The 26,298-nt window shown below is 38.2% G+C and overlaps 1 protein-coding gene across 1 annotated transcript in view; it reads right to left on the bottom strand.

The window, feature by feature from the left end:
- WNT9A (Wnt family member 9A) overlaps positions 1 to 14,866 on the bottom strand; it is a 707,942-nt gene extending 693,076 nt beyond the window's left edge. The window contains exon 1 of the mRNA XM_044065882.1: positions 14,753 to 14,866. Within this exon, the coding sequence (XP_043921817.1) occupies positions 14,753 to 14,844 (92 nt within the window). The 5' untranslated portion in view covers positions 14,845 to 14,866. The remainder of the gene's footprint in view (positions 1 to 14,752) is intronic.
- Between the last annotated feature and the right edge of the window lie 11,432 nt (positions 14,867 to 26,298).

A 26,298-nucleotide genomic window follows, 5' to 3' on the forward strand; every position in this document is an offset into this window, starting at 1 on the left:
AAAGATATTAATGATAACAATATACACACTGAATTAGAACTCTTCATATATTTTACACAAATTCATTTACAACAAAAAATAATATGATTCTGTGTACCTGCAACCTTTCTTAATAATCATAACAAAAACAAACAAAAAAGTTAAAGGTATGATCAGGTTTTCAACAGAGACTGGGATATGATTAAGGCACGAAAATAATTTGACTATTTTAAGAAAACTGGCTAAGGTCCCTGTTCAAAATGCCTCTGCAACACTTACCTGGAAGACAATAAAAAAATACAAAACCCACACTTGCCTTTCCACAGAAAATTCTTATGTACTGGTCTGCTTACAGCTGGCATTCTAGCAATCCAACACCACCAGTTTAATTTCTTTCTACTTACTATCTTTGTGCTCTGACGTTTCTTCTTAAAGTGGCATGCAATATTAACAATAAAACGTTTTTACTTCTGGAACTAAACTGTAGTTTTCACTGACCTCCCTGAACAAGCAGAACATCACATGGCCTTGATTATGCTTGTAGAAAAAATGCTAACACTAGTAACTTGTCATATAGTAAATGACAGCAGGAAATAAATCAGTCTCCTCCAACATGATTTAACTTATAAAATCCAACATGATTTAATTTATAAAATAGAACCTTGAAAGAGGTTGTCACATTCTCATAATTTTCATAATGTTTTCTCTTATGCCACATCCATGTAACTTGTTATATTCAATAAACTGCAAGCAAAATACCAGCAGCTTACACAGATCACAGAATGCTTAATTCCTACACTGTAAAGAGCATGAATAATTGGATAAGTGTTAAGCCATTCCAAACATGTATCTAAAGGGATGGAATACTACTTTAAACCAATGGCAAACCCACATAAAAAGGACGTTAATTCTGAAGGTGAGTGAAAAGCACTGTTATGTGTGGTATCCCAGAAGTAGAACACTTTACACAAAAAATATGAAAGCTGTCTAAAGAGAATCCTCACTTTTGAGAATCACTAAAAAAATACACGTCTCTTAACAGACACACTGCAATTTAGAAAAAACTAGTAAAAATGCAAGAAAGTTACATTTTGGGAAGAAATTAACTAATTTAAGGCTACAGCTTTAGAAACTGAATTACATTGTTGATTTAAGAATTTCACTTCAAACACTAGAAGGAAAAGTACAAGAATTCCTTTTTGCTGTTGTAAAAAAAAAAAGTTGTGGGGAACACTGCTCCTTTTTCGCTCATCTGTGCTCCTGTCAAGACTTTGGCATTGGTGAAAGGTAGAGTGCAATACAAACTATAATATCTATACTCTATAAACGTAGGCTGGCATGTTTCACCATGATAATCTCATTACTAAATTAAAAAACAATATTTGCTGATGTGTTATTCTTTACTGATATCTGGCAAGTGAAAACTATAGCAATACAAAGTTTAAATAAAAAAGTGCACATCTCTCATGGTAATTTGCTAGTTATTATAGCTAAATAATAAAAATAAGTCATGTTCTTCAATGGGGAATTACAATCAGCAATTACACATACTATACCTGCTGAGAGATATGCAAACATGAGTCTACCTGTAAAACCAGCATTAAGTGCCTCTGACATGGAAGGTTAATACTATATAACTTTTGGGTCAGTGGCATAGAGAGACAGCAAAACTCCCAGCCCACAGGATAACAAGGATTCCAACAACAGTGTAGGACATAAGTGCATTCCTATACTTATTATTTTTCAGTATAAACCTTTTAACTTCTTTTCCCTACTTACTTCGGCATTAGCACTTGTTCACTTGCTGTACTGCATGAAAACAGACTGCAATACATTTGTGCATACTCAGACTTCCCAAGACAAGGAAAACAAATCCAAACTACTGTTATTTTACCTGTCGTGGCATGATATAATTGCTAGAGCACTTCCCAGGGGTAGGAATTATGCAGGGATGTGCCCCCTCCTGGCCTGTACAATTGTTAAGCTTTGTCCTCTGGAGCAAACCAGACTGAGCCAGAAAATGGTCCAATAGGATCAGTGCTCTACCCTGGTATATATACACAAATAAATAAGTAAACTAAAGTAAATAAATGAATCCAGCCATATGAAAGTAATTCCCTGCAGAACACCCACACCTTGTAGATACGACAGCTATAATATTTTACGTAATAAGAACAGCCAATAAGATAAAACTTTATATCTTAGGGTTCTGTGAATGACCAGTCAGCTTGGGAGAACAAAAAGCTTCTTCTCTTTTACAGATGAATGAAGGGGTACTGATGAAGGAGTGGACAAATCAAGGATCACTGCTTTCAGAGTCAGGGATAATGTTTTAAATACGCCAAATGGATAGACTGAATAGCTTGCCAACTCAAAACAAGTCACATCAAGCACTATTACATGGGAAAGGTACAGAGGTGATAAAGCACAATTTAAAACCTTATGGACTGATTCCAAATCCTATTAAATCATCTCTTTCTCCCACTGCACATCCCTAAGAAATTATTTATCCTTCAAGTGATCAGAGCTGATGCTTATACTAGAACTGAGACTACATTTCAATTAAGTGATGCTTCACAGATATGTGCAGAAATTATAACCCCCCCAACATTAAATCAAAAAGGCATTCATTTTATAACCTAGAGACCTATCAAATTTATGCTAAACATGCAATTTCAACTTTTATATTGTATGACATTTGCATTCATGTATCACATACAAGAAAAAATTGTAAACCTACTTAGTAAAATGCAATACGAGTTTATGTATTTTAGAAGGTGTTATATGACTGTAATTATCTCACAGATATCTCACTTTCTACATGAGATTTGTCTTGGTTTATTATAAATAATGCGTATTACATTTCTATTTACTCTTTACATTTTTGTTAACTAATAATTATATTTTACAGATGTGTATTTTCATCATACTCTTTCTCTCTTTCACTAAATGTAATTTTGACTTTCTTTGAATTTCTGAGCTGAGAATGAAACTGGTCACTTGTGATCAAAGCTCTACCCAAGTAAACAATTTTTAAATAAAATAAACAGGTTAATTTACAAAGGTACCACATCCAAAATGGGAGCAACAGGTGCAACAAAAGACACATGGAAATTCTATATAAAGACAATTACCATGAGGCTGAAGTCTGTTGCTCACAAAAAAGATCATAGTTTTCAATCAAGTTGGTGAGGCAAGGGATATGTTATTTTTAAATAATACACTAAGGCTATCTGGAAAGCCTTCAAAAGCAAACTGTGTTAACAAGGGCCTTATCATGGTTTAGCGGCAGGTATATATAAACTGAAAGAGAAGACTTAATGGTTTTAATCCTACCACACTCACATGATTATTCAAAATCCACTAAAATGGGAAGAAAAAATATAGCAATTCATTTTGCACATTCCCTGTCTTCTTTATTAGAAGTAATAAGTAATATGAATGACATCAACTAATCAATGTCTGTAGTCACCGTACCATATGTACACCAGTCTTACATGCACAAATGCTTATATATTATAAAGCACATATACACAAGACACACGCGAGTGTGCACACACACACACGCACACACACACACACACACACACACACACACACACACACACTAAATTAGTAAGTTCATTTCTGCCACTTTCTCCATTTTTGATACACAAGCAATTTACTTTGTGAGGCATAGCAGGAACTGTTCTCCATCTACTGTTCCTCTCTCCTTCCAGCCTTCCCTCTACAGCAAAATTACTTTAATGTTTCACACACTCCCAGCATACACTCTCTTAACCACTTTCATCTACTCCCTTGCAGTACTCTGCATTGGACCATTTGGTTATATCTCTTTTCTTTATCAAAATATGCAACACGTTGTGTGACAAGTGGGCAAATGAAAGTGATTCATAACAAAAGCATTGATTAATGATTATTAAAAATAAATAAAATTCCACTTTCATAAGCCAGCATTCCACAAATTATACATGAGATTCTTGAATGTGACTGTTGCTCATTACCATGATTCTGTTAACAGTAAGATATTTTAGTGCATCTACGTAGAAACAAACTTAAAACAGATTCTGTAAACCGAACTCTAAACCATGCATACATAGAAGAAGAAATGCATTTCATGGTAAATGAGGGTTCTAACCAAAAATGACAAATTCCATGAAATATCATGATTTCCAGTGCTCAGACAGTTCAAATTTCCAAATGTTATGGTATCCTCCCACAACAAAATGAAAAAAAAATCAGTGTCCTTGATCAAACCTGGTCACAGACATATAAAGCACAGTGAAATCAAATGCAAAGCCACTCAGAGTGGAAGGTTGTGTTTGTAATGTTGGTAAAGTAAAGTACATGCCGTAACAAATGATTAGTCATTTTAAAGTTATAAAATTTTCACTGGACAGTATGGACTACTGTCTTCTACTGGTAGTGCAGAGGAGTATTAGAGTCAAAATCAGTGATATAGGTCACAATGTGTGACAACCAAGACGTTCTCCTTTGGTTAATGCTGCTTTTCAATTAGTTTTATGTTGATATTAATTAAAATTCCCAATCCTAGTTATGTGTCATCAGAAATAAACCCACATCTATTAGTTTAAATCCATGTGGATGATGTTTGCCGCACATATGCTCATTAGTTCTTACTCAGAATATGTTTTTTACACATTTAGAACCACATGTTGACTATTTCAGTGAAACATTTTAAGTCTTGATGATTTGCAATTAGACTGCAGAAACTAAGCAAAAATAAATAAATAAACAAATAAATAAAAAAATTGTGATTTTTACAAAATGGAGCTATTGAGTTCAGTAAATGGAAAAAATCAGTACCCTAGCTGATGGTCTGTCACATGTGATGGACATAACTATAGTCATTCTATGCACAGAAACAGGAGCTGTTCTGGTGTCCATCATGGTTTACCTCAATGTAAGTGCAAGTAAGCTAAGCTTACCTCAATTCAGGGCAAGTAGCAAGACCTACCAAGCAGTTATCAAAAGCAGCCTGCATCTACATCTGTAAGCAGACAAGCATATCCAAAAGCCACAACGAGAAGTAAGCAATGCTAATGCAAGGTGGTCTGTGGTTTGCCCTCAGCCCCACTAAAAAGAATCAAGGACACAAAAGCATTACTAATTTAATTTTGACTATATTCTAATGATAAACATTGTAAGCATAATTACATACTATGCTGACAATAAAAACACCATATTGTGAACAGCTTGTTTTACTAGCCACTGACTTGCATGGATTCATTTCCATAATGATGATCTGTGGATTGTTCGCATAATTCCTTTCACTTGCAACTGATATCTGTGTACTACTTACTGAGGTTTTATTCCCAATCTTCTATTGCTAACAAGTACTGCTATTTTGGTATACTCAGTTAATGAAAATAAAATAAAAACAAGACTGCTTGGAACACATCCAGTGCTTAGAACAATGAGCAACTGAGTGTTACAAAGCACCATACTCACACAAAGAACATGCTCCTGACAATTTAGCAGAAAGTTAAAACCATTAATGGCTAACAATCTTTATCCTATTTCTTTAGGTGTGAGGCCCTCAAACTCCACTTCTCCACTTGCACACTTTGCCAGTTCACCAAACAGTACTCCCAAGTTCAGAGAAAATGTCTCAGTAAAGAAAGAATGAAAATCTTGCAGTACTGTTTTACCTGTATAGTATATGATGTTCTTCTCAAAAGCATATCTTGCATTACTGTTTTTCCTCCTTAGTAAACACAATTCTTCCCGCACACACAGGTCAGCCCAGTATTCTAAATTTCTTTAGTCTTAACTCATTTCCCTGTTTCTTTTCTTGTTTTCTAAGTCATTAGGAAGGGGCATTCACTCCAATGCGTAAATACAAGAAAAATGCTTTAGACCATATAGGACTGGTCAGTGCAATATTAAAGATAAATGTCCTGCTGTCATTCTGGCAGCTATTTTGCAAATGTTGCCTTCCCACAAATAAGCCACATTGGACATTTTATATATGTACAAGCAAGTTCCCTTGTGAAGAGTCATGAAGAAATTTCTCAAGTTTTGTGATTACGTTTGTCATTGTTATCATGTGGGTGAACCATTTAAAGGTGTCATCTAGGAAAATGGAATATAAGAAATTCATACAATAATGGAGAGGCAAATTCAAGTATTGCTGTACAGTAATCAAGGCATAGAAACGTACTTAGAAACTGAATATATAATTAACATTGAACATAAACATAACAGTCAACAGCAATCATCTGATAATATTATCCATCCATCCATATCATATCATCCATATCATTGCTGGAGCCTTCCTGTGTCCTGAAAAAGTGCTCTTCAAACTATCTGGAGATATACAGAGCTGAGTATATTTTTCTGGCACTTCAGAGTTGTGTACTGGTAATTGTTGTTTGACTAATTTTATATCATTGCTGGCTGACTTCAGAGTTGTGCACTGTTATTTTTGCTTCACTGTATAGTTTTTCAGATCTCTGTTGAAGTTGTTGGTTTTCCCATACCCACCCTCCCTATTCCTGTGTTGTTGTTTAAATTTGGAGGTTTTTGCAGTTGCCCGCCCCCACTGTAGATTTGATCTGGGACACTCCCCTCAGTCCCATCTCTTTACCTCATTCTACCTAATAGACTCCTTCTGCATTGTTTTAGTCATTTTTAATTTAACTGCATTTTTTAAACTGTTTGGTCTAACATTGCTACATACTCAAGTGTGCTAGCTTGCACTGCATTTGAATTGTTTTGACTGCTGTTTTAGCTACTTTTCTGTATATATAAAAAAACATAAATAAATACCTTTCCTGCAACTAGTGTAGTCCAGATTCAGATTTGTTGTATCCAGGACTGTATGTAAGCTTCTGAGCCCCCCCCCCACAAGCTTTCTGTGTTGGAGGGAAGCCTTCTAGCTTATCAGTGGGAGTGGTAAGCACTAGGTAACCTATCTACCACATAAGGAGTGGTTCTGGCCCAGACATTGTAGTTATTGGCCGTTTGGGCAGTTTTTCCATCTCTCTCAACTTTCTGATTTAAAAGCCCGCATTTGCACTTGTTTCCCCCTTTCCTGTAACTAGTTTAGTCCAGATACAGATTCTTACTTTTAGCACTTGAATTTGCTTATTCGTGATCAGCACTTGTTCAGAACTTGTGAGCACTAAATAACCTACTAATTACTACAACACTCAACCTTCCTCATTACCTAGAGGAAAACAGTTTTGGTACTTACTTTCCTCACTTGCTTAGAGAAAAACAGCTCTTGTACTCACTTTCCTCACTTATCTAGAGGAAAATATTTTTTTTATTCAGGCATGTCCAAGGGTCAGCTCCCAGTGTACTCTCCTGTCTATCTGATGAATATGGGCATCTTGGGGCAATGTAGAAATTGCCTCATGTACACAGACAACCCTCTCCTCCTACCACCCAACACTACAACCTGTGAGAGATGCACTTATCTAGCCAAACTGGAGGTAAAGCTCTCTGCAATCAAGACTGAACTTGACAGTCAAGAGGAGAAGGTAAACACTTGCACCACACCACACTCATCACATAGTCTCACTAAATCTACACCACCAAAATCCACACATAGAAACACAAAAACATTCACGGAGGCTCTCAATAATAATCTGCTCAAGCAACAGAGACCTCCAAAGCAGAAATGCAAGCAACCTCCACCCCCCAACACAACCCAAATGACACATAGCCTGCAGACTCAGTGTGCCACTCAACCACAGCCAATAAGGCAAAACAACATACCCAACACACTAGTCATAGGCGACTCTATAGTCAGGCACACTGATGTCCCACTCACCAAGCTAAATAAGGAGAAGGTTACAGTCAGCTGCCTCTCGGGTGCCAGGATCTGCCACATAACCCACGCACTCAGGTCACTCCACAACAAGTACAAATATGACTCTGTCATTGTCCATGTTGGTGTGAATGACCTGAGATGTACCTCCCTGGACTACATGAAAAGAGACATGGAAGAGTTCTCCAATCTTGTAGCCCAGGCAGGTATGATCCAAGCCCTGAGTAGCATTCTGCCATCACCCAGAATGATGCCGCAGTACAAGGACAAAATGATTGACTTCAACAATTGGCTAAGCTTCTGGTGCCATTCTAAAGGGATCCAGTATCTGTCTGCCTGGGATGACATGGTCGACAGACCATGATGCTTTGCCAGAGATGGCCTGCACCCGTCACCCCTGAGATTCCGGATACTGGCTAAGGTTCTTGCCACTCCTATAGTGCCTTTTTTAGGCAAGGTTCAAATGACAAATTCACCACCGTAACAGGAACAGGCAAGCAAAAACTGAGGGTGATGCTACTCAGTGCTAGAAGTCTAAATCTCAAAACGCATTCACTCGAGGCACTCCTTAAAATGGAAAACATCGATATCTGTGCAGTGACTGAGACCTGGATCAAGGTTCCAGAGAGCACCCATGCACTACCAGGCTATAACTCATACCACACTTTTCAGCCATGTAATCTGGACCGGAACACCAAAGGTGGAGGTGTCTCCATATTCATTAAGGATATCCACACCTCCAGGCTAGTTGCTCAGCATAATGCAGCCGAGGTTATCCAAGTTCAACTAACCCTGGGCAAAACTGCAATCCAAATTGTAGCTTGCTACAGATCACCCACCATGCCCCAGGATTCCCACTCCTCTTTTCTTGATGTACTGGAAAATATTAGGGTTCAACCAAACACCTTAATAATGGGCGATTTCAACTACCCCACCATTAACCTGCAAAACTACTCATGTACCAACTCCTTCGCTCAACGCTTTCTGGAATTCATAAACTCCAATGCCCTGGATCAACATATCCACACCCCCACCAGGAGCAACAATATCCTAGATCTAGTCATTACCAATATGAGTTCCACACCTGAAGTCAACGCCTCATTGGTCCAGTCCGACCATAAGCTAATTACCCTATATATCCACATCCTGCCTCCACCCCCCATTAAGGAAACCATGGTAAAACATTTCTCCAAAGCCAACTTCATGCTTCTTAAGACAGAAGTGGTGAACTTCATGACACCCATGCAGATGGACAATACAGTTACAACTACTGAATCCTACACAATTGCACTTTATAAGCACTTACATGAGTGCATGGATCATGCTATCCCAAACAGAACCAAGATGCTATCCTCCAAAAAAAGGAAGCCAATCTGGTGGTCCCCTGCCATAACCAAACTGTACAACAGAAGGAAGAAACTCTTGCAAAAGAGAGTAAAATCCCATAAGTGGAGGAGTACCTGGTCAGCCTCAGTAAGAAGCTGCGATCCCTAATAAAATCCTCCAAAGCTAGTTACGAAAACAAAATCACCACTGATTCTAAAGACAACCACAAAGCATTCTATAGCTATGTCAAGAATCTCAATGGCAACACTCAGATCTGCTCTGAGTTATAGCACAATGGCACTAAATATACAGACCCAACTGATATTGCCAACATTCTGGCAGATAGGTTCAGTGCTAACTTTACCCCCCTCTCACCCCCTAAACAGCCCATCTCTATACCGGACGAATGCAAAGTTCCTGTAATCACGGCTGCACAGGTAAAAACCACACTCTCCAAAGCCAAGAACACAGTATCCATGGGACCAGACAACATCCCAGGCTGTGTTCTACACGAACTACAGAATGAACTGGCACCCCACCTAAGTACCATGTTCAATCATAGCCTCACCTCAGGCTTTGTGCCTGCTGAATGGCACACAGCAATGGTTATCCCACTCCACAAGGGGGGAGCCACCACAGACCCCAGGAACTATCGCCCCATTAGCCTGACGAGCCTGGTCTGCAAGGCCATGGAATGTATCATCATGGAACTTATAAACAAAGACATTGGTAATCTCCAAACTCTGGATCCCACCCAGTTCGGGTTTGTAAAAGGCAGATCATGTCTCCTAAACCTGATAGACTTCTTTGAAGCAGTCACCAAAGCCAAAGACAAGGGTAAGGTGGTTCACACAGCCTGTCTATATCTTGCCAAGGCTTTCGACACCATCCCCCACTCTGGAATTATAGATAAACTCACTAAACTAGCTATACATCCCTATGTCACAAGATGGGTTGCCAACTGGCTCACTGACAGAACCCACACTGTGAAAGTAGCAGACTCCAAATCCGACTTCAGACCAGTGACAAGTGGAGTATCACAGGGTTCAGTCCTGGGTCCTCTCCTGTTTGGTATCTACTTCTCTGAAGTACAGGCTAACACAGAAGGTTTTTGGCTAATGAAATTCACAGATGACTGCAAACTAGGAGCCATAATCAAAACTCCAAATGATGTGGACATCCTACAAAAGGGCCTCACTGAGACAGATGCCTGGTGTCAAAGCCATGACCTCAAGCTCAATGCTAAAAAGTGCATTGTCATCCCCTTTGGTAAAAACTCTGTACCCATGAACTACAACATAGGCGGTAGTATACTTAACACCGAAAGTGTGATAAGAGACCTTGGGACACAGGTGGACAGTAGTCTCTCCTTTGATAATCACATCGCCACAATAGTCAGGAAATCCTTCTACGTGGCACACCTCATCACAAAAGGTTTCTCATCCAGAAAAAAAGAGGTCATTGTTCCCCTCTACTCATCACTCATTAGACCCATTATAGAGTACAAAGACCCTATTGGTATGTACCTCACAAGACATCTACAACAACTGGAAAGGCCGCAGAAATACCTCACAAAGAGGATTATCAGCCTCAAACAGATGCCCTATGCAGACCGTCTCAAAAAACTCCAGCTTTACTCCATCGCATATCGCTTACTCAGAGGTGATCTCTGCCTAACATACAAAGCTATGTCAAACCCAGAGCTGTTGGACATGCTCCACTTAAAGAAATCCCAATCCCTCTGAGCTACACGCTCTAGGGACCTAAACCTTGTCACCACAATAAACAGAACATGCTGGAGGGATAGATTCCTGTCCCAGAGACTTCCCATACTCTGGAATAAACTACCTATCTATATCAAACAAAGCTCCTCATTAGCACTCTTCAAGAAAAATCTTGATTGGATGGGAAATAGGAAATTCACCCCGGGGATCACCTCTGTGGCTCTGCTTGACAGTGGCACAGGAAAATAATTTTCTTGGGTGGCAAAAGTCAAGGTACCTTTTTGGCTGGGCTTGTATAGGCCCCAGGGCCGATAGCCTATTACCTACCTATGAACCTATGAACCATCTAACATAGTACTGTCATAGACAATGTGAAGCAATGTTAGCACTCATGTGGCAGCGACAGAAAATATTAATTTCTCCAAAGATTAGTGCACCTTCCAGAAAATATGACCTTCTAATGCCACAAGCTGCTACTTAAAGATTTAGTGCAGATAATTCATGTGGCAAATTTAGCTCTTGTGGGGGCATGTTGCCCTTGGCTAGTCTTATAATCAATTCAAGAAGTCACTGTGGCTACTCTCTTTCAACTCAAGAAGTCACTGTAGTTACTCTCTCTTGACTCTTAGAATGGCCCCCACGGACAGCCACCACTATCTCCAGAGTTCATAAGGCAAAAGGGGAAAGGAAGTAGGTTGCCAGGTCTTTCTTCTGTATCATATATGCACACACTCACACCCTTCAGACAAGTTAGAGTCCCCAGTACTCAAGCATCTAGTAAAAAATGATGAAACAAGTAGATAAAAAACGCCAGAAGTAACACAGAAGCTTAATTTTAGTACTTAGCTCCATAAACACATTGAAAATGTTAAATGAATAGGTAATGGGCATATGTCCACTATTAATTATACAATATTCAAAAAGAAAAACATGGATTTTCTGTATACACAATGGTAAACAGATGCAGTTATTTAATCTGCAATTATTGATAGACCTGTCTGTTCAGGTTTCTTTCTTTTTTCAAGTTTCTGATCTTGTTCTCTAAACACATTTAAGTACAATTACTCTTCCTGCACAACAGTGGAACACTGATGCCTAATTTTCTGAGAACCTGATAAAAACTGAAAGTTGAATCCTACAGGGTTATGCTACTGCAGCAAATGCACACAAAATAAGCAGTATTTACTCAGGTCTAAAATTTATTAGACTTAAAAGGGCCTATCACAATAGAACAGTGGCTTTTTATCTATGATAAAAAATGGGATCTACTTTCATACATGAGAAAAAGTGAAAGTTTAACCAGAATTTGGCAACACTGATAAATCAACAGTTTGAAATGCAGCAAGGTCAAGAATATAACTGGATAAATCAGTTGGAGCTACACAAGGGTAAAAGAGTGTTGGGCTGGGTATGTAAAACTAAGTGGTGAGTGTAGGACTCAATGCAGTACTGCATACAGGAAAACTTGGAGCCTCATGATGGGTAAAACTGGAAAGTGTACTATAAAGCTGTTATTACCAGTGTTGGAAGTAATGACACATTAGGTGCATTAGTAATGAAGGTATAGTCAAGCAAGGCAATTAAAAGATTGGATATGATATCTGCATGTAAGTAAATTAGAATCAAGCCATTTGCTACTGTTGCTGTTAATTAGAGGTCTAAACCTTAAACAAGTATGCACTGGCTGTACATTGCACTATGTATGCAAAAATGCTGTAAGTTGATTGACAATGAGTATGACGATCAATAAAGCTCTCTTTGTTAAAAAAAGAATTCAATGCGATAAACTGTTTCTCAGTAATGCAGATAACTATTATTAATGCCTAGGGAATAAACTAAAGCACTTATTACTGCTGATATGTTAGCAAAGTAGAATGCATTATTAAGATTTTGTTAAATATGCAGTATATGGATCATTTAAAAGTTGTAAACACAAATTCAAAATAGTAGAAGCCACTGCTCATCAGAAAGAAACTGTCTGGCTGAATCAATAGGCAGCCAATCACATAACTAACATTGCAGAACACATGCTCATACCATTTATCCAATCCAAGGAGCAAGTAGATTACCCCATAGTCAACATGCAAGAGAATCAAGCGGAGAAATCTAGTATCTGGCAAACTGGAGTTTTAACATTTCCAACAAAAGACAAGGTGAAGCCTGCTCACTATCTCTTGGGGGGAGGTAAGCTCATGCAGCACCCAAACAAAATTGCAACTTAAAATATACTAACAAAATAAACACAAATTGCCAGTTCAGTTGAATGACTGCACTTAGGAGCATTCTACCTTAAGCACGTGGGATTATCTACTTATATTTAGAAAGACACAGAGCTGATCCAGTAGTTATGTAGAAAAAGCATTATGTATACCCAAACTAAGCAAAGAGAGAGTACAACACAGCCGACACTTGGTACAAAGAAAAATAAATCTCCATGCAACCTTCGATAAGAAATGCAAGTGCCCAGCAAGGCATTAACAAATCTAATAATGTGTGAAATCACTACTGATACTGATTGGACTTGTGCATATGTAACAAATTAAGCTAAAGGGTCTTACCCAATCTCACTACAAGATGCAAGTAAGATGGTTCTAAAGTCCAGTGCAAGAGACAAAAAGCACTTCATCAATCCAAGTGGGACTTACCCAATACTTGGCAAGCAGTTGTTTAGCTATGAAGTTCTCAGTGCAAGAAGCAAGGGGAGTGAATATCACAGCCAGTGCAACAGGAAAAAAGCTTATCCAGCATTAAAGCACAGAAAACCATCCAGCACCAAGCCCAAGAAGCAAGCTGTAACCATCCAAATCAGCCAGTACATCCATAAGGTCTAGTAAGTAGATTTCAGAAGGATCAGCTTGTCCAGTACCTGGCACAAGAAGCAGCTTTAGATTTGTCCAGCATGAGAACTGTCCACCATAAGGAGGAGACACATCTTGTCCAGTACTCTGCACCAGGAGCTGGTGAGATTTACAAGGAAGGAAGCAATTTAGTATAAGCATTAGACAAGGCAAAAACAGGTGTCTTTCATCCTATGTTTGTCGCAACCCAAGCTGGATGTACACTGTACTTTGAAGAAAATGAAAACTACTTTCAAACCCATAAGATTCAACCAGTAATGAGCATCATCCACATGTAGCTGAAGTAGACGTTCAGGACAAGCTACAGTTAAGGTGCACCAGTAAATACCAACAAACCCCAGCAAAGGCAAAACCCTCTTGTAACCACAGCTCCTTGACACACATCAGATCGGAATACTACTGTCAAACACACTGGAGAAATAACTTTGTGTGTGCTCGGCAGCAAACTTATTTTCTCAATTATAAGCTAAACAGCAATCAAAACAACGGTTCCAGGATATAGGCAGAAGAAAAATAAATGCAGGCTAAGACGCACGGCTAAGAATTTTAAAGTTCATAACTATTTTTATAAAGTCCGAAGAATGCAAATAATCGGTAATCGTATAATGCCACTCAATAACAATCGACAAGTAGTTTCCCAAGAAGTGGACAAATAATGCATATAATAATAATTTAGCAAAGCATTTCTAGGTATTCCCAACAAATATTTCAGAAAGTACCGGAGGAAATCAAACTGTGAATGTCATGGTGCAAGAGTAAAGATAGCAGTTCTATCAGGTGGTCAGTGCAACAGTCCTTTCACTGTACAGCCAAACATTTTACAAAACTTTTTCGCAGTTATTCCATACAACCTGCAAGCCATTTCAGAAATAAAATTCGCTTCAGGTTCCAATAACCGAACTGTGCAAAAAAGTCAAATATCACCCACGCCCAATAACCGGTCCAATAACTTTTAGCAAACAGAATTAATAAAATCAGCATAATCACAGGGTCCAAATGTGATATAAGCAACAGCACTGGGCTGATAAAAACGGGAAAGCTATTAATGCCCATTAAATTACACCTACCCGAAATGAGCAGCCGTAGGTCCAATGGCATTCAGCGCCACTACAAATGCGACGGACAGCAGCCAGCCCAGAAGTAGGTGTCCATCCAGCATTTTGCTGCAGCTCCAGGGCCGATCATTTCGTTTGCTCTGTTTTTCTGATGAGAAGTGTAGCTCTCAGATCCCCTTATGAAAGTTTGGGGTGGGGGTGAGGGCTGGATCCATAAAGCTCCGCCTCATTCTCCAATACAGAGTGTGTGTGTGTATGTGTGTGTGTGAGAGAGAGAGATGAAATAGCAAGCGTGTGTACACCCAGCAAATTGGCACATTTTCCTCCTCGAAAGATTGGTGAGCTGGTAGCATTTTTTTGCCGTTTTTTAGCAAGAGGAGGGACTGGATTTGGGACGCAGTCATCAGCTGTTCTTCGTTACCAGCGGTTTGCCTTTCTGTAAAGCACAGAGCTGGAGATTAAAATGAAAATGGTGATATGGATTGCAAACGTTTAGCTCCTGCGAATGAATCTGACTGTACTTAATTGCACCGCCGTGGTAATATTATCTAGGGGAATATCAAGTTATCCAAGCCCCCCTCCCTTAAATTATGTACGTGAAACGGATCTTAGTGTACCCGACAGTGCTGAAACAGTTATATACTGCGGTACACAGACTCAAGTTCAGAACACAACTGTTCAAACCAGCACATTTCCCCCCTTTTGCTGAATGATTGGCGCTCAAACAGAATAAACTTCTGGGAAAACAAAACTCATGGACTTCATCCTAAGACGCAACATTTGCTGAGGGATTGTCTTTTGAAGATAAGGGGAACTATTAGTTGAAACCACCACTGAAACAATTAAAGAAACCAAAAAGAAAACACGTTTTCTCTGTGGTTACTTTTGTGTCTAGTATAATAACGTATGGTATGTGCGCGTTTCTGTGTGTGCTTGAGGTTTCCACTTTTTGAACATTAACGTCATATTTGGAATAAATAGCTTTCTTTCACTTGATCTGTATGTTGGTGAAAAACATGGTATGAAGAGAAACGAGCACACCATTTACCGAGAAAACTTACAGACACTTCTGAGACCCTGCTGAAGAAAAACACATCTCCACAATACGAAGCGTGTTCGACCGCCTGTATGTCGTCGTGTAGATGTATCTTATTCTTTCTTATCCTGACTTATACTGGAAACTTCTTTCAAGTCCAGGCAGGTGCTTGGGCCGTACATATGACAAGTGGAGATTATATGTTTTGAGAACGGTGCGAACAGATACTCGGCGGTTCAAATATTTATAGATGACAACGATGCCAATGGAAAGGCTCGCGACATGTATCGCGCATCTGTCCTGCATGTATATCGCTATTAATTTGTTCCTTTTTCGGGAACCATTTCAGTGTTCTTAAAATAAGAAGAAAGCAGATAAATGGTAACACAGTTTATTACCATCACTTAAGACGTATCCCTCTTTTTTCAAACTGTTGGGTTGCGCATCAAGTGTAACACGTGCCGCCATCGCGTGGTAGTTGGGCGCTTTAAAAGAGTAGTGATTTCTTCTCCTCCCGCTCTTCTTTTGTTTCTCTAAATGTTTAGGGTTTGTAATACAGTGACATCAATGGACACCTTACATATGGACACACTTCTCAACTGTTCCTGATTTCTACTGAAGTTTTAGCCTTATGACTGGCCATTATAATCCCTCATAAAACTAGTGATTTTAGGAGAAAAGGCGGTAAACTACACTAAATAAATAATAGCATTAATTAGAGTTATAGATTTCGTTTACTTCAGAAAATGTATATTAATCTATATTCTATTAAATCTGTCAATGTCTCAACTTAATACTATTAATATTTTAAATCTGTCCTTGAGTATTTCTGGAAATATTTTCAATTTTGTAAAAAAGCAAGAGCAAAACGCCAACTGGATCCACAGAACAGTTCCTTTTATTGAAAGTTCCTTTTATTGATACTTTCAATAAAAGGAACTGTTCTGTGGATCCAGTTGGCGTTTTGCTCTTGCTTTTTTACAAGTTTTTTCGTTTACTATATTTTCAATTTTGTTTGAGTTTTGTTCTGACTGGTTGCGAGCTATGTGGTACAATTAAAGTTCATGAAATTAACATTGCTTCTATCTATACTGTCAACTGAATCAGGGACAAACTTAATCAGAAATAGGGAAAATCAAGAAATATTCAGAGACATGTTTTAAAATGTTAGTACTATTGACGTGAGATGTTGACAGAATAAACAAGTGTGAATTAATATATAAATTCTTAAGTAAAATAAGTCTACACTTCTAATTAAGATTTACTACAAGTGCTGGTGTACCATTAGTTCATGACACACTTCCCTGCTGCCCCTTGCTTGTGTTGTTAAGTGCCCTAGCTCACCACCTCAATTCCTATGCCACACCTCTCAACCTGGAAAAATCTGTACAGAGGCCTATGAAAAGTAGGTACAACTGGCCAAAAATCTGGATGCTGATTAACATAAAATTTTCATACATAATTATGTAACCCTGCCCACTCAAATGGAATTGTGGATTAACAACATTCAAACGCAAACTGAAGAACAGACAAAATATTAAATAATGCAAAATATAAACAGAAGTTTCTTTTTTCTTTCCAGTAATTTATAAAAAAGCAGTTCTGGTACCAGGTATTGACTGTATAGAAAACCATCAGACATTAATGCTTTACTGCATTTTCCAGCTGCTACCCTAGATGCCCTAACTATCTCAATCAAATTGTAAGAGCATAGAACTACATCAGATGACAAAATGTGCTGCCCTGATGGTCAGGTTTATGAACAGCTACGAATTAAATGACTTGCAGGTTCTCAAACAAAAAATAAATTGGGAATAGAAATATAAAAAAGCCTACAGTCTCCAGTCAAGCTGATCAACATAGAGCAGTCTGTAGGATTTACACACATACACACACACACACACACACACATATATATATATATATATATATATATATTACTACAACTTACTATGCAGTATCAGATTACTTTTAACAGGGCCTTCTGCAGCTCATGGCTTATGTCACCAACTATGCCATTATTACAGACTCATACTGTTGCTTCAGACCAAGCCATGAATGACACTGATACAGCTCTGCTAAGTGTCACAAATCACATTAAAAACATTGCATATTTAAAACTCGACATTGCAATACCAAAAGCAGAGCTACACGATGGTTAAGAGATTAGTGGCATAAACTATAGTAAGTGGGGACGTACTAAAGTATGATTTAATACAGCAATTATAAACACTGTAGAAAATGATTTATTTTAGTAAAGATGTAGTTTCATAGAGAAAATTGTTTTATAGGATATAAAATACAACTGACTGGCCGCTTACAGCGCTATAAAACAGAGTCCTACAATCACAGTCTAAAATTTCAAACTCCCTTCAATAAGTATTTAACTTAGGAAAACCAAAAACAATACATGTACAGTTCAGTTAATTGGAATTCTGTTTCATCTAAGCAACTGTGATTTTCTTTCTTTTAAAGCAGTTCATTATTATTAAGTTCTTAATACAAGCTTACCCAGATTCCTTGTTGTCAAATAGCTACATCTAAAATATATTCCAGCCTCCTTGGGACATAAAGTGTACAGTCAAAGTTTGCCAATATTAGGATTCTAACTGCCTGTTGTGATGATTATGCTGTATCTTATAAACGTCTTTGTATTAAGATAAGACAAGTACGAAGCTCTAAAGTTTATTTATTTGATAACTCAGTGGGCAAGTTGGTGCAAGACTATTTTCAGCCATAAGTCAGAGAAAAAGATTAATTACAATTAATTGAATGAGTGCTATTGCAAACACCAGATTCTTAGTGTTTTGTGTTATTTTACTGGAGTGATAATCACTACTTCAAGTTGCATAAATTCCTTCCTACTAAAAAAAGTATGCTTTCCTTTTAAAAATGAAAGCTGCAAACGATTTGAAAATAAATTTGAAACAAACGAATACTGCATTGTAAGCTGTCCCATTCCTTATTCCTACACATTGGCCTCATACCCCAAGAATATTGACAGTAATGTTCCCCTGACTACTACATTTACCCACCATCCTGTCCTGCTGTTGCTTTAGAGCATGCCTGGTTGTGACTTACCCTGCAGTTGTAACACCGGCAGGGTTAGCAGGTATTGGTGTGTACATCAATTCTGTTTTAGCAATGAGAGAGCTTTAGATGAATGGTGGGCTATCACTTATACCAGAAAAGTGCTCTCTTCTTACTCATGACAGCAAAAAATCTGTAGTATGTCATAAAAGCCAACAGCCACTGTTACGTGCAGGACTACTTCAAGCTAAAACTAGTCACATAATTGAGGTAAGAGGAACCAGTAAGAGAGTGGCACTGCTCAAACTCCAACATACTTAGAAAAATTTTCACAAAATACTGTTAATTTTTTTCAAGAAAATGCATGTGATAGGTGATATTTAAGAGGAAGTATATTTAACTCCATGACAAGTGGCCTGGAAATAAATGACACAGAAAAAAAGGAAGGGTTGTGTAACTACAAAAACGGTTAAATCCTTTTTGGAAAAAAATTTCTGTTAGTTTTTTAACACTTGTCAAAAAGCAGTTTTGTATTACCAGGCTGTGTGTATTGTGGGGGGGTTCATTTTCATTATTAACACAGTGAAGCCATCATATATTAACTTCTAAACTCCAATACAGTTAACAGGGAGCTGTTAGTAGGTGGCAGGTTCAGAATCAGAGTGATAAGGTACTGTTGACTGCAGACCAATATACACACACACTCTGTCACACACACACACACACACACACACACACACACACACACACACACACTTGGACCATCACTCTCCACATTTTCTATTAATTAGGGAAGATATCCAAGACCTATTCTTGCAAAAAGGGTTTACACTGAATGTGGTGCAAAGCTTCTGACATCATAGCTCCTTTGAAATTGTCTCAAAGAATTACATTCTGATGCACAAAGTCCAGTGGCTCCTTAACACAGTCACTCTTTCATTTCATTTGCTCTCTTTTTACAAACCTGTTATTCCAGGCAGTGTAATACTTTGCTCACTTCCTACTGGGTCTCCTTGAGATTGTTGAGCAAGTTGTTTTAGACCTTTCCTCTAGTTCTATTTCGAACAATCCCAAGGAGTACGGCTAAGCAGCCTCTTAGTTAGACCAGTCCGTGTGTTCCGGTGTTTGTTTATATGGTTGCAAAGCAAAGCACTACGGTTCCTTCCTTCTGAAGATGCTTACTGGGTTAAGAATCACTGCACCTTAAATTTTCATACCAATAAAAGAAATAAAATGTAATACATTGAGGGTTGGTGAGTCAACAGTGGATCTTCCAAAGAGTGCATCCTTTCTTATGTGTCCTGACTTATTTTTTATTTTTTTTTAAATGAAAACAAAATTGGGATTTAAAGGGGCCAATCGGGAATTCGTGGCACCCTATTATTTTGAGCCCAAAATGGGAAATACCAAGGAATTCAGTACAGTTGAGAGTTATGCCTATGCACTACCAGTAACCTGATTATCCCTCCCAGATCCCTGACCAGAACCACACCAAAAAAATCTACCTATTTCCACTTAATCCTAAAATTGCCCTCCCTAACCCTAACCCTGGGCTCATTCCCAGTCACTCCCTAGACCTAAAATCATCCTCCATTCCCTGCCTCTACCTGAGCCAACTCCCAGTTGCTGCCTAAACCTAAAATCTCCCTCCCCTCCTTAACCCTAACCTAATGTTGACTCCTGGTTACTGCCTAAACCTAAAAGCTAATCCCTAAACCTGAAGCTCCCTCCCCCTTTCTCTTCCCCACTTACCAGTTCTGCAATGAGACATAGATGGTGTCTGACCACTGGGGCAGCTGCATTCCTGAACTCACATTCGAGTTCAAGCAGCTACTGAACCAGGTGGGCAGACAGGGAAACAGCCACTGAAGCCCCTGGCTGCAAGTTTCTGAATTTCAAGTGGTTATAAGGGCCCCCCTTTAATTATTGTTACTGTTTACGAAGTATAATTCACCACCTTTTCTCCAAAAGTCCTCAGTTTTTCAATGGATTAAAAACAACAGAGCTAAATTTAGAGTAAAAAATCAGGGACAGTTGAGAGGTATGCTATTAATTTCTTTCTGGACAAAGCCAAACATAACAAGGGGACAAAGGGCTGAAATCAAGGACAATTTTTAAATGTTGCTTTTATTCACTTAAAAGGTTAGATAGAGCACTGAGTTTTGCATCAACATTCATTTTCTGAAGAATAACAAGTATGGAACTTTAATGTCTTTCATTACTGACTGTCAAATCTGCAGTGATTTAACAGAAAAATCAATCATTTCACCAAGAGCAGAGCAAAAAATATGAGGGAAAGTTAGAAACATTCTGCAGAATTATAGGCAGTTGAGAAGAATGCTTCAGTCTTTGGTATTTACCAACAGAGCTGTTCTGTGCACTAAGTCTGTACCTAGAATTGCTTCTTTCTGTAGTTCATGAGCAACATTTTTTGTTGTCTTTTCTGCTTGAAAATGATTTTTTATTAGACCTATTGCTGCTGCTGCTACTGGAACTATCTGTATACTGCTTGAAAGGTCACATGATGGTCTATGGTTCAAGTTAATGTATGACTCACAGTGGGCTTGGAATGGTATCAGATTTGCATGCTATTCTATTAATGTATATCGTAAAGTTAATACAGCTCTTCTAAATATATTTCCTTCATCTCTGTCTCTGCAGTCTTCATACTTAGGTAATAGGACTGGGTGAGTGCAAATATTCAGACTCCATTAACATTTCCCCCATTCCCCACAAATAGTGTGACCCCCTAAGGATTGTTATATTAGTTGGGGGGCACCCCTCACCAGGACCAGCCTTGGCAATTATGTGGTCCAATTTAGACCCCACTCTCTGCCTAACAAATCATCTCCACCCAAACAGTTTTCACCAGCTGACCTCTGGATTTAAGATTAATTTCAAATCTGATATAAGGAATATATGAAATTACTTTGTTTTAAAAACAAAATAATATCTGTATTTATTATATTATGTTTTGTCAGAAAACATGTTAAAACAGAAGTAGTCTACCAACTTACCTTACATACAACATCATCTCTGGGAGGTAGGCAAAAACACAATACCAAACAGACCATGCTGCTCTGAAATATGCTCATTTGAAACATACATCCTGGTAAAATCTTTTGACTCATCACAGTCCCGAACTCTCATTTCTTATGTCCAATGTTTTTGTCATGTCAGAAAGTGCAGGACATAAAAATCAGTGGAGATGGGCTTGACATTTGGAAGGCCAGTAAGCATGACAGTTTTCTAAGCTCCTTATATAATTCCCCTTTCTAACCTTTCTGTATGTTATGTTTTTAACCCTTTGCCCATTTGTGGTCTTCCAATTACCTCCTGCTCTTACTGTTGTCCCTTGTTAAGTTAATTCTTGTACCTCTTCCAGAAAACCACGCAACACTGTTGAACTTCCTCAGAATGTTTGACAACTGGAATAACGGTATTAATAAATGGCATTGCTCACATACCAACCCACTTATAATCTATATCTGAAAATGTATTTTCATTTATTTAATTATTTGCTAAATTGGGTATGTGGACTAATGCTTGCAAATCACTACCAGCCACAGCCCAGACCTCAAGGGCAACATTAAAAATTAAATGCAAGAATAACTTAAAATAGTCACTAAGCAGCATATTTTTGGCAGGAGGAAGAAAATTGTGTCTGAAGGAAATTCACAAGGAATTAGAGGAAACGTGCAAATGCTCAAATTTCTACAACACATGTCCATTCAGACTCCTCCCCAGTTCCCTCCAACCATTCAACGCTCTTCCCCTCTAATTCTTCTTCAGTTTAGTCCAGCCATTTTCTGTCTTCAGGTTTCAACTTGTTCTTCCCTTAATTTTGCATGCTGAAATTATGATATCCATGTTGTTTTTTTATGAGTCAAACCATTTCTGTTAATTTTTCTTGTTTTAAACAAGTAGATTCATAGTTTTATCCACCTCTGACTCCCTCCATTCAACACTCACACCTTGTGTTTCACTTCTCTGGGATCTGCAACTTCACCAAATGTTTCTCTGTCATGGTTTTGAACTAACATTTTTTCAAAAGTCTTGGGGATCAGAAGCATATGTCTTAACTTTTATCTGCAGAGATATGACGAAATAAACAAAAAAAAAATAGTAGAGTAAAGGTATCACATTATAGAGTTTTTTTTTTTAATGCTGGTTCTCTTAACTTTGGAACTTATCAAAATAATTTTCAAATTGAATATGGGTGGAGCAAACGTTTGAGAAAAAATTATATGGATCCAAAGTCTGGATAGTTGAGAGACATGATCAAAAGTTACCTCATCTCACAGCATCTGTTCATGTTTAGTTTACACTTAGTATATGTTTTGATGTCTGAGACTGAGTATTCTGTAGTTATATTTTTTATAATTATGTTCATTAGCAACCAATAATACACCCCATGTCAGCAAGAAAAGCAAAGGTAGTAGTACCACTCTCTGGCTTCAGATTAATCTCAGACTTATTATCTTTGGTGTCAGTAGCTGGAGAAATCCACAAAGCCAGATGGCTGATCTGATTTCAGTTTTGGGGTCAAAACTGTGTTCATTACTCAGCAGCAACTAAGTACTATGGGAGCATGAGCATCTAATAATTTGAGTCGCAGAAGTGTAAAACAGTAGTCTCGATAATACTTTACTAACCACTAGTGCAATGCATGAAAGAAAATGTAGTCCACTCTACTAAGGAGACTCAGAGTCACCGCAAAAGCAAGACTACAAGTAGGAAATGCCTTACAAATTACTGCAGAGTCTCTCAGGCAAATTTTGTTGGCCATATAACACATAATGACCCTGTCATAGTCTAGTGTGGGCCCCCCTGTTGGAGTAGGGCCTTTTTGGACCAAGTATATTTAATTGGTCTAAGGTTTGCCTTCTCCAAAACACCACCTAGGGCAGACTTGACAAGTCATCACTACACAGTACCAAAGAGGCACAAAGTGGTTATATAAATTTCAGGAGGGAATGTCATGTCATATTTTTGAACCAAGCCCTGGAATTAATGTCTTGCATTTTAAATTACTGTGTACAAATATCAGTAATTTACAAGGAATAAAGAGACAGGCAATAATGCTTCTTGAAATTTTAAGGAATACTATGCCCTAGGAAGGAACACTCATATATGTGCATCCTTGCACATGCATAGCAGAGTTAGTAATGCTATGTTTCCTCTCCCTCTTAAATACACAACTATTAATTTTATACAAAAGTATGGTTTTAGGTACAGTTGCATAGCATATTGACTATGTAGCAATATAGAAAGCGTTACTTATAACTAATATTTTGTTTATGTAATAAGACTTCTGAGTCGTGCTATGTCTGTGCAATTATATGTAAATAACATATGTACAATACGTATTGATTATGTGGATCCACAGGCTGGATAGAATTTTTATTCAGGTAACTGTACAAGTCATTTTACAAGTGGCAAAGCTATAAGTAAGATACGTGAATGAAACTTCCATGTAGCAAAAACAAGAATTGTATTCATTGCATGTACCCCAAATATTCCATTTTTTCTACTTGGCTTCATGAGTAAGTTGGACAAGGGATTTTTATGATGTAAAAACATAGTGTATCTGTCAAAAAAGCATCAGTTGCACAATGTGATTTTTCTTTCCTGCTGTCAAAGACTGCTGACCAGTCACGAGTAGAGTCCCACAGGGATCGGTCCTGGGTCCTCTCCTGTTTGGTATCTACTTCTCTGAAGTCCAGTCCAACATGAAGGGACTCTGGCTGACAAAGTTTGCAGACAATTTCAAGTTGGGAGCCATTATTAACTCCCCAAGTGATGTTGATATCCTACAGAAAGGCCTCACTGAGACCAACGACTGGTGTCAGAACTATGGCCTTAAGCTCAATGCCAAAAAATGTGTCATCATCCCATTTGAGAAAAAAACAGTTCCCATGAACTGCCACATCGATGGCAGACCACTGAACACAGAAGGTGCTATAAGAGATCTGGGAACACAAGTTGACAGCAACCTCTCTTTTGACCACCACCCTGCCACTGTGGTCAGAAAGTCCTTCTATGTGGCACATCTCATTACTAAGGGTTTTGCATCCAGGAAGAAAAAGGTCATTGTTTCCCTCTACTCTTCCCCCATTAGGCCAGTCATCGAGTACAATGCTGCATTTGGCATGTACCTCACTAGACACCTGCAACAACTGGAGAAGCCACAAAAGTACCTTACAAAGAGGATCATAAGCCTTAAACACTTGTCCTATATGGACAGACTCAAAAAACTGCAACTATTATCTGTCTCATATCGCCTACTTAGAGGTAATCTCTGCTTGACTTATAAAGCCATGTCTGACCCAGCTCTGTTAGAAATGCTACATCTAAAGAAATCCCAATCCCTCCACATCACACACTGCAGAGACCTCAACCTCATTACCACAATCAATAGAACGTGCTGGAGGGACAGTTTCATAACCCAGAGATTGCCCATGCTATGGAATAGACTTCCCATACATGTCACGCAGAGCACCTCACTGGCCCTCTTCAAGAGAAATCTTGATGAGTGCATGGGAAATAGAAATTTCACCCTGGGGATCACTCCAGTGGCTTTACTCGACAGAGGCACTGGGAGCTAAGGTCAGGTGGCGCGATGCCAGGTTATCCTATGGGCTAGGCTTGTAAAGGCTCCAGGGCCATTAGCCTAGTACACACCTATGAACCTATGTGATTTTTCTTTCCAGTATTTTCCAAATTAAAAAAGTAACACTCAACCATTATCATTTATTGTTTATGAAAACAAGCAATAAGTTAGCATAAAAATAAAACTGTGTATCAAAGTTCTAAACCAGTTTAAGGTTTCTTGCAAAGTGTCATGTCTTCTTGCAATGGAAGCTAGGAAAGCTATTGCAATTGATACAATAATTCTTAGATGTCAGCATGCCCTAGTTGTTACATCCTTGCTTTCAGCTTTTAACACCAGTATCCCATAAACTGCTGACAATAAAATGCTTAAATGTATTCATATATCAAACGCTATTGAGCATTATGGTGCCAGGCTAGGGAAAAAGATTTTTAAAAAAGTTATGTATTTTTTCATCTGTTTTTTATATATCTCACTTGTAACACCTTTGGTCTGCAAATGTATGTAACTTTGTAACCTTTTTTTGTAAATGAAAAAGGGGAGAAAATGAATGGAAATACATGAATCTATTTGAAGATGTAACTTTTAAACAAGTCATAAAATGTAATGTCAATCCATTTCAAATATATAGCTGACTAAAAATGAGTCAAAAAGCAGATATTGATTTATGTTGACATTCTGTGTACTGGTCTGTCTATTGTGTATGGACTGATATCATTAAGTCCTTGTTCTTTACAGGTAGTAGAAACTAGTTCAGTTACTTTCCTGTGGAAAAGTAAAACAACAAGTAAAAGATGATGCAATGCTTTCTTCTACAGGAAATTATGTAATTGCTCATGGGGAACACAGCCATGGGCCTGACCTGTGTATAAATAATTG

This window comes from Protopterus annectens, chromosome 3.part0 (assembly GCF_019279795.1).
Source record: "Protopterus annectens isolate FY-2018-M chromosome 3.part0, PAN1.0, whole genome shotgun sequence".
Taxonomy (NCBI): domain Eukaryota; kingdom Metazoa; phylum Chordata; order Ceratodontiformes; family Protopteridae; genus Protopterus; species Protopterus annectens.